Source organism: Acanthisitta chloris, unplaced genomic scaffold (genome assembly GCF_000695815.1).
Source record: "Acanthisitta chloris isolate BGI_N310 unplaced genomic scaffold, ASM69581v1 scaffold30260, whole genome shotgun sequence".
Classification (NCBI taxonomy): Eukaryota; Metazoa; Chordata; class Aves; order Passeriformes; family Acanthisittidae; genus Acanthisitta; species Acanthisitta chloris.
In genome coordinates, this window is record NW_008651618.1 from 14,121 (window position 1) to 24,188 (window position 10,068).

The 10,068-nt window shown below is 42.3% G+C and overlaps 1 protein-coding gene across 1 annotated transcript in view; it reads left to right on the top strand.

Moving 5' to 3' along the window:
• Positions 1-10,068, top strand: part of UBE2F (ubiquitin-conjugating enzyme E2F (putative)) — a gene marked incomplete at its 3' end in the record, with an annotated part of 24,894 nt that overhangs the window by 11,809 nt on the left and 3,017 nt on the right. The window contains exons 3-4 of the mRNA XM_009074143.1: positions 1,481-1,546; positions 8,983-9,047. Of these exons, the coding sequence (XP_009072391.1) occupies positions 1,481-1,546; positions 8,983-9,047 (131 nt within the window). The remainder of the gene's footprint in view (positions 1-1,480; positions 1,547-8,982; positions 9,048-10,068) is intronic.

Here is a 10,068-nt window from a genome sequence, read left to right on the forward strand (position 1 = left end):
ATTCTACCATGAGTTCCTGGAGTATAGGCAAGCACTACTGCAAGTTGTTGCCTAGTCAGCTCAGAGGTGCATTGAGAGCTCATCATTTGCTCTGCATGACTTCCTGTGGTGCATGTTCCTGTTTCAGAGTAATCTAAGATGTTTTCCTGCAGGGAAGCGGTGGGGGTTGCGTGCAGCAGCCTGAGAGTGTCTGTGCAGGCTATTACCGTGTGGTGCATCCACACTGACTTGTCTATATGCTTATCTTGCAAAGAAAAGCAGTGAATATTCTCTAGGATTATGTTGGAAGCTTTGACCATGTTTTTTCTTTCCAGGTAAAACTTCTGAGTGCTGTTTCTGTTGAGCATCTTCTAGATGCTAATGATTCTAAGTCCAGATCAATGTTCGGACCTAAAAAGTCAGGCTTGTCATCATGCAGACAGCCTGATGGAAGGAAAAATACAGAAGAGAAGCACCAAACAGGGAGGGCAGGAAGAGGCATTACTAGGGTTTGTGTACAGTTGTTAGCATTTTTCAGGCAAATAGGGTTTATATCTGACACTATTCAGCTCCTTGACTACAGAAAAAGAGCAGCCAGCTTGATGGGTTAAGAAGCTGAGCACTACATAATATGGATGATAACGTATCCATAGATACACACATCTTCTTGTGCCAGCTTGACAGCTTGTCTCTGCCACAGTCCAGAAAGGCCAGTTTTGTGCATGGTAAGACAACTTTGTTTGTGTCATCTAATGTGAACAAAGGGCTGTTATGCTGTGAACTTGCATCTGTTGAACTGAAACTATTAACTAGTTTCATCAGATTGTTGTGGGTTTTTTCCCCCGTGCTTGTTCTTCATTCTCACTGTTCTCATCAAATTCTTCTTTTCTGAGAACAAAAGTGCTGTGTTTGGTTTATCATAATGCTCCATAACCTTTGCTGTTAATGTGTGTAGTTGGTTGCACAGCACAGACTTGTTCAGTATGACAGCTGGATGGAGCCTCACTAGCTTTTGACTGAGTCTTTCAGGAAAACTTGTGTATCATTATACCTTACAGGTATGAGCAATCCTCTGTTACCATGTCAGCCTGTGGGGATGTGACTTCTTGCAGATTGCTGTGTGTGATGAAATGTTAAGAGACACACATTGCTGTCAAAGAGCTCGTAAGGAAGAGATGCTCATTCTGTGTGCTGTCATCTTAACATGTAGATACTATCTATGCAGAAGACCCAATCCTTTGGCTTTTTGAGGTCTTTGAGGCAGCATGGCTTGCTGAAAGGAAATAACCTTCTTCCTCCCAGCTGAAAGAAGTGGAATTTCCAGGTGACCCATAACTGTATAGGGCAGAGGTGCTTAGAGATAAAGTGTAGGAGGAAATCGCTTGACCGAAAGGTAGGGATTGATCAGGGAGTCGATTTGAAGAGTATGACAGATGATATACTTGCTTTCCCAACAGTGGAGAACTAATTGTCTGATACAAATTATTCTTTTGCTTCACAGGTACATGTAAAGTGAATTTTCCCGACCCAAACAAGCTTCATTACTTTCAGCTAACTGTAACCCCAGGTAACTTTTTTAAACATACTGCTTTTGTTTCTGCATGTGTTGGTGTTTAGGAAACATAATTCCATGAGTTTGCTCAAGAATTCGATGATCTTTCTAGTCAAAGAAAGACTGGCTTTAATACAATGGTTATTTTATTAAGGCAATGGAGAAACTGGGCTGGACTTTGAGAACTGGATTCTAATTAAAAGATGATCAAAATTGAGCAGGTTTAGGAAATATTCAAGTCTTGTTTGTTTATTTTGACTGAAAACTTTTTTTTTTTTCTCTCAGCCACTTTCAAACCACCTTATTCTATTTGCTGAGAATAATTTCGGGTTGTGCCTGGAGAAGTTATTATATTACAGCCCTGTTATCTTGCCATGTGCATTCCGTTCTACTGATGACTTGATTCTGTAGAGGTGAAGAGATTGGTGACAGAGAAAACACTGCTGGGAATCTTCAAATCTCTTCATGTCCAAAAATGCTTAACGCATAGGAATCTCTTTGAATGTTTTAAGTATGTAGAAGTTAGATCTCTTACTATTAATACAATTTAAGTGTCCTGGGAAGCTTTTTGCTGGAATGCTGGTCAATAAAAACAGTTTTAGGATTTGGCATTTCCACCTAAGCTTCTGAATGGCTGCCTGAAATTTCAGATTCTGCTTGAATAGCTGTCCATTCTCAAATGGAAAGTTATGTTTTATGGATGAAATTGCATGGAAGATTATTTAAACTTCACATACACTTCTTTGTGTTTGAGACTGTTCGACTGCTGAAATGAGAACCTTGCCATGTGCAATACATTGAGCTGTTTGAGTTAGATGTGCTGGGATCAGTGTCTCCCTGCCAACTAATTCTTTTAGGTGCACGTTTTCTGTCAGATACTTGTTAACAACAGAATTTGGATGAGGTATATGAGTCATCTTGATGTCTTACCCAGAGAGATAATGGGTTACACTTAACGGAGTGGTAGGAATGCTTCTGATCATCCTGGATTTTGAAGTCAGAGAGGCACTAGATGTCACTGTTGCTGCTTAGTAGCCTAAACCAACTAGCCCTTCCTGCCGTAGAAATCTTGGGTGGTCTTTTGTTACCGTGTCCGTTCATGTGACTCCTTTTTGTGATGGAAAAATGAGTGAGGCTGCTCTAGTCAGTGCTGTCAAAAATAAATGCAAGTGCTATTCTAGAACTTTTAACCTCTTATTCTCTGCTGGAGATGTGCTCATGTTTACTTGGTGGGTGTTAGTCTGCTTGCACCAAATGTCCTTCAGTTTAGGTGCTGCTGCTTTATTGTATTTTGGAAATGAGTTGACTTTACAAGATTATCACTGTGCAAGTTACGGATGTCTTGAATGTGGAGCAATGATGGCTCCCTCATGCTACTTCCAAGGTGTCTAAATCACAGTCAGTTTTTGTCTGTTAGCTGCTGAGCAGCAAGATGCTGCAGTCAGAAGCCTGTCATTCAATGCAGGTTTTGTGCTAGCTTCATTGCTGAGATGATCTTGCCAATGAGGTGATCTTAATTAACATTTCGTTACTCTAAATATAGCTGCACAGCTGAAGTCTCTGCAGTTGCAGTCTGACCAAAGTAAACATCTATTTTCAGCTGTGCATAATTCAGGTATAGAATCTTGTGATCAGCTGCAGCTTACCACAGCTCTTTAAAGGCAGAACTTAACACATACCAAGAACATCTTTGTAGTTTTCTGATTCCCTTCAATATTGAGATTTTCTATACTTATGCTAGATCTTAGGTTCCTCTGGGATAGCAGAGAGGCAGCTAAGTGGTTGTCACAGAATCTTTAAGGCTCAAGTGGGCCAAAATTGTTGCTTGAGCCACCTGTTTTTGTAGTGTCTAAACAATATTGCATGAATCTTGGCAGTCTCGAGGAAGAACCGGTTTTCCTCCTCCTGCCTGGAACTGTCTGTCACGTGAAGCAGCTGAGTTATTTCTAGAAAACCTGCTCATATATTTGACTCTTCAGGGAGTGCTTTGCAAATCTCTCTGCAGCTTTTTTTGTGGAACAAGGGCTGGGCTCGGCGCAGCTGTGGCTGTCGGGGAATATCTAAGGCTGCCTTGTGGTTCTCGCGGTTAGGAGTGGCGTGTTGTGCATAAGCCACGGGTGGGAGTCTGCACAGCAAAGAGGTTTGTGCTGGCACATTTTGCTGGGGGCTCTCAGCTTATGGTGAAGTTCTCTTATATTCTGATTAACCTTAGGGCTTGAATTCCGTAGCCACACATTGTAAGGAATCCTACACCAAGGCAGTTCCTGAAAGTAGCTGTCAGTCAGGATGCCATGAAGGTACTGACTGAGCAGGTTTTTAACATTAGAAATGCTTCTTGGTGGAGTTCTAGCCTGATGTTATGGACAAAGCCTGTTCCTGGGTGCTTTGTTTTATGCAGTCATTTTGCATGTGGCTGGTCTTCAAAGAACTGTGAAAGAAGCTTCTTTATGTTCTCACAGAAAGACCAATTTGAATAAGAAAATGAACTTTACCACCAAGCAGAAATACTTTTAGCTCCCTTGCTGGGCATCTCTCATAATAACCTTTCTCAGTGAGTATTTAATGTCCCAAAATTATCCTGGTGATAGTAAGTTTTTTAATTAAAATGATTTTGTAGAAAATCTTGATGAAGTATCTGCTTCTTTCATATAATTCAAGAAATATTGATCCCTTGATGTTAGAGCTTTCTGCAGTGCACCATGAGTGGATATATAGTATCACCTGCTAGAAAATGGGAAAGACATAGAGTTCACTGCTGCAGTGGACAAACTGTGTGTTCCCAAGGCAGACACTGCTGGCTTTCTCTGCTCTCTGAGGCTGCTGCTTCCTTTTGTCATCTGAAACAATTGTTCTGTTGTTGAAAAATGCCCTTGTGCTGCCACTTGCCTCAGTTCTTTTTTGTAGCAGTATGACGGATTAAAATCTAGGGAAAATAAGGAGATAGATGCCTATAACACTGGCAGAGTCCTGCCTGCTGCACTGATATTTGGAGCACAAAATTGGAAGCGGAGACTGAAAGATGGTAATGACCTAGAAAAAAAAATAATGAAGGTGAGTTTAGGTAGCTTAGACATGAAGAAAACTAGAAGAGTGTATGTAGCTAATGCAGTTTTCCTGCAGCTCCCAGGTAGTTGGAGTAGTCTGGGGTTAGTGTGGTTATTTTAGAGTCCCATTCTTGAGGGAATTAATAAGGAGCCTGTTTTCTGGTTTGCAAGCCATAGAATGACAGGTGTCAGTGAGCATGGCTGAGCATTTCAACGCTGCTGGTTCAAGGAGCTACTATCCAAAGTGCATCCTTTGTGGCCTGTCCTAATTATCTTGCCTTTTCTTTGAAAGTGATGAAATAATTTGGTTTAGTATTTTTCACAGCACTTTCAAGCATCACAACACCTTACAAATGCAAACGAAGATTAGTGTCAGGTTGTTGATAATGCAATTTGAGACTTAAGTGGGAGGGATGCTTGGTCTGTTTACAGCTTGAAGGCATAAATTTAAGCAGGAGGAGGAAAACCAGAGCTCACGCGTATTCCATTTTTGCAAGAGTCTCTCAGTGGCTAACTTCCTAACTTATGTGCTAAAGCTGTTTTCATTTGATGGTTTTATTTATAGTGCTTTCCTCATTGTTAACTCTGCCAGAACCTCAGTTTTCCCCACCACTGTTCTATGCCTAAAAAATTAGCTTTGTCCCAGTCTGAGAACCTATTTACTTGCTTGAGTTGTTGTAAGATGACTTCATTGTGAAGGCTTATCTTGTTAATGCAGCACAAGATTTCTGGGTGGGTACTGAGGATCTTCAGAGATCTGAGTTTTTAATACACCTGGGAGTGATTGGTGGTGAGTGACTATATTGTTGCTTTAGTGAAAGATTTACAAACACACAGGGAGAATTGTATAAAAAAGGGTGAGGAGAGATGCCTTTCTCTTCTGCTTGGGTAAATATGTCAAGGTAAACCCAAAATGTAAAGTAAGTTGCAATGCATGGCAGTGATGAGTATTGAATTGTCTTTGAGGGGAATTTGATCTGAAAGTATTTGGAAATGACCTGCAGTGTAAGGTGCAACATGTAAGGTGCTCCAAGTCTTCCAGAGGTTTCTCAGCCTTATATAGAATGCAGGAACAAAAAAAATATCCTGAATTAATACATGAGGTATCCTTTGCAGCATGTGGAATGGACTGCTCAGGGAGGTGTTGGATTCACCATCCCTGCAGGTTTTGAAGATGAGACTGGATGTGGCACTTAGTGCCATGGTCTAGTAACCACAGTAGGGTTGGACTTGATGTTCTTGGAGGTCTTTTCCAACCTGGTTAATTCTGTGATTCTATGAAATATGCTGTGTGAAGGTGCTTAAGCTAATCTAAACATGTTTTTAAGGAAAAGGTGTTCTTTCACCATCTGGTCCTGTTTCTTCTGTTCTGCTGACACTGATTTCATCCTATACATGGACACTGGGAGTTTCTTCTGTGGCTGGGTGGAATAGGAGCTATCCTGAGCTGGGTCTGCATGGTGGTGAAGAGCAGAGAAAACAAAAAACAACTGTTCAGCTTTTTTCCTCTCCCCTTGGGTCTCTTGAGCTGATCTTTCTGTCTGTGCTTGGAGTCAAGGACCTTCCTTAATGTTCTTGCATGCTGCAACTGCTGTAGGCCTGCTGTTTTCAGTGTGCAGAGACACATAGAGTGTGGCTTTCCTCTTGCTGCTTGACTGGCAGGAATCTGACAGTCTTTTGGCAAGCTCTCCTCCCTTGGAGCTGTTCTTCAATGTGTCTTTGGGTTAACTCTTACTGTGAGGATTCAGTAAATCTGAGGGTTTGCTTTGACATAAGGCACATGCAGATGCATCCATTAACAGGCATCTATTTCATTTTAGCAAGGCTGGAATATGAGGAGCTGCTGGGCAATTCACTCCAGTCCACAAAAATCAAGGAACTAGTGAAATTAAGCCAAATAACTATCATACTGGGAAATAGTGAGCATTCCTGACACTTCGTTAAAATGCTATTATAGTGCTATTATAATGTGCTAGATGGTGGATAAAGTGCAGTTAGCTGTGTTCTATAGCATAAATGGTTGTGTTTGAGCTCCTGGGGGATATTAGACCATTTTCCCAACGATTCCTTTCTGGAACAGTGTGTCTTGCTCTGAGTGTTTTGTGCATTTGACAGGGAACAGTTTCATCAAAGAGATATTGGTTTAACTCACCTTGTACTTCTCATTCTTCAATAATGACTTGCTTTACTTTTTTTTTAATCTCAGTGTATTTGAAAACAAAAGGTTAATGCTTTTATCTTGTTTTTTTCCCTATAAAAATCAGTCCATGTCCATTTACTTGCTGCTGAAGCATGGTGTGCCTGAGAAGACTGCCTAATAAATCCAATGCACTTTAGAATTGAATTGGAGTGGGAATGGAGAATGGATTTGAGAAGTGTGTGTTCTGGACAGGTTATTACCATGAGATTTGCAGGGGCTGGGACTTGCAGCTTTGTGCTGTGCAGCTTGATGTGGAATCAGCTGTCAGCATTGCTGGGGGTTTGGGGAAGACCAGCTGTGTTCTGTTTCCATACTCTGTGCCTGTGCTGTGATTGCAGTCCAAAATTTCTGGTGCTGCTCATGTGCTGAATTGGTTGCTGCTCTACAGAGACTCTTGAGAGAAGGACTGAGGTGGATTTCCCAGCAGCGATTTGGCTCTTCTGCAGGCACAGGTCTTTTGAAGGTCCTGCTGGGCACAGTGTGCAGTTGGGTCTCGTCTTTGGCAGCATCAGCTTTTACTGACTCGCTGCCCTCTGCAACAGAGGGTTTGTCTTGTGTAACAGGGTGATGCCCTATCCTCTTCAGTAAGTTAGCTGATAAGAGATTGCAAAAGGAAGTAGGTTAGGAACTGTCTGTTCGCTTGCAGTTACAGCAATTACAGTGTGGAAGCTCTGGGCTTCTCCAGGCAGTGGTGAGACTGTAGCACAGGCTGAAACCAGATCATGTGCACATGGTGCATTGGTTGATAGGACAAAATAGAAGGTTATGCATGGAGACCTCATAGCAACTTTTCAATCTCTGAAGGGCCTACAAGGAGTCAGACTCTGTATGAGGAACTGCAATGATAGGACAAGGGGTAATGGATTCAAACTGAAGGAGGGAAAGTTTAGGTTGGATGTGAGAAAAAGTTTTTCCTGTGAGGGTGGTGAGACACAGGCACAGGTTGCCCAGGGATGTGGTGGCTGCCCCGACCCTGGTGGTGTTCAAGGCCAGGCTGGATGAGGCCTTGAGCAACCTGATCTAGTGAGGTGGTATCCCTGCCCATGGCAGAGGGTTGGGGCTAGATGATGTGTAAGGTCCATTCCAATCCCTAAATTCTATGCTTCTGTGATCTGTGTAGGGACTGGGAAGGCAGCGGGTCCAGCAGACAGCAGTTGCAGTAGAGGAGCTTTTTTTTTTTTCCCTGTGGTTTGGAACAAGCTAGATTATAAGAAAACTTTCTTTAATCTTCCTGTAAACTATGGATTGCTTCACAGAACATTCCTTTGTGATGTTGGTTTAAAAATATAAACTAGTAATATCATGCATTGCTAACCAGCACTCCTGACCTTCCAGCCTTCACTGTGCCTGGAGTGTGATAGAGAGACCTAGACTACTCAAGATAGTTTAAGCCAGAGCGTTCCTCAGGTGTCCCAAACCCCCAGTGTGGGCAGGGTACCTCTGTTGCCCTTGTTTAATGAAAAAACTCAGTAATGGCAGTGCCAGGCATTTCAGATCACTTGCAAGCATTCCAGCTTCCAAGCACAGCCATCTTAAGAGCTGCAGGCTGACGGTTATCCTGTTGTATTATCTCTGCTTCAATGTATCTAGACATTTTAAGATGTCATATTTTAAAATTTAGCCATTTGAATAATTTAATACTGAGTCTGAGGTTGACAGAGAGACAGACATATTTTCCTAGCTGATGCATCATAGTAAGATAATTACAATAAAAGATCTTGCTTGCTCTTTTATTGCAGTGCACTCTGAAACACGCTCTTGCACGCACTGTTCGTGTTACTCATGGTATGTGATTGCTAGTACAAGTTTGGGAAGATGTGCTAAATCCTGGAGCAGGATTTAACAGGCATTAGCAAGTGTATGTGCAAGAGTATGCCCCATCTGCTTTCACAGGTTGGTGAGGTGGTGCTGCATGTGTTGGTGGGATTCTCTTTGTACAGACATGAGAAGTTCAAGGTTCCTCTAGCTTGGTATCTCCCATCACTCTGATCAGGATGGTGTATTTTTCTGGGACTTTTGACTCTTCCGACTTTGAATTTCTGCTGTAAAAACCTTGGGAGTGGAGGAAGACACTATGCTCACACCCTCTTTGGATTAGGTAGCAGGTAGTGGTATGGTATAACTAGGTTAAGGATTGATGAGAACCCTGTGCTGTTATTTTAATCTTTGTAGTTTTCACTTATTTAACTACTTTTCTTGTTTTCTAGATGAGGGCTATTACCAAGGTGGAAAGTTTCAGTTTGAAACTGAAGTTCCTGATGCCTACAATATGGTGGTGAGTATTTGTGATTAGTCTAATAGTTGTCACTTTAGATTTTCTTTCCAGGTACTAGGACTTCAGAGGGAACTTGGCACTGAGGCTAAGAAAGGATTTTCTGTCTGTTACTAAAATATTGGGGGTCTGCAGAAAAATCTTGGTTGCCTGAAGGTCATCTGAACTCCTGCTCAAAGTTGGGTTGGTGTTAAAATTTGGGTTTGTTTGCTGAAGGCCTGGACCAGTTGGCATTTCAAAATCTCTTAGGATGGAGATCCCACTACCTCTCTGGGTCTCTGTTCCGGTCTTTAATTACCTTTGTTGTGTTTTGGGTTTTTTTTCCTGTATCAGGTCAGAACTGCCTTTTTTGCAGCTTCTCTGTGGGCCTTTTGCTTTATCACTGTGTACCTCTAAGAAGAGCCTGACTCAGTGTCCTCCATACCCTCCCCTCAGGTAGTTATAGACAGCAGGAGGGTCCCTGCCTTCAGGCTTCTCTTTTCCAGGCTAAACAGATCCAGGTCCCTCAACTCTGCCTGCACTTTGAGTGTTTGATCTCATCACCATCTCAGTGGCTGTCTACTGGGCTCACTGCAGTTTAATATGTCTGGTATGGGGAGTTCAAAATAGGACACAGTAATTCCAGATGCAGTGTAGTGAGTCTGAGGGAACGGGAATCATCACTTCCCTGGCTATTCTTTTCCAGGCTTTTACTGCTTCAGTGATACTGTTCCTTAAAGAAAAAATAAGACTCTGCAGCTGTCTGGCAGATGAATCAGACCTGAGAGTCTCCTCCCTTCTGGCTGAGGTTCCATTGTCATCTCTTCTCTCCTGTTAATTACTCTTGAGACCTGAACTTAGTGATTTTTCTCACAAAAAATAATATATCTAAGAGAATCATAGAATTTAGGGGTTGGAATGGACCTTACACATCATCTAGTCCCAACTCCCTGCCCTGGGCAGGGACACCTCCTCACTAGATCAGGTTGCTCAAGGCTTCATCCAGCCTGGCCTTGAACACCACCAGGGTCAGGGCAGCCAC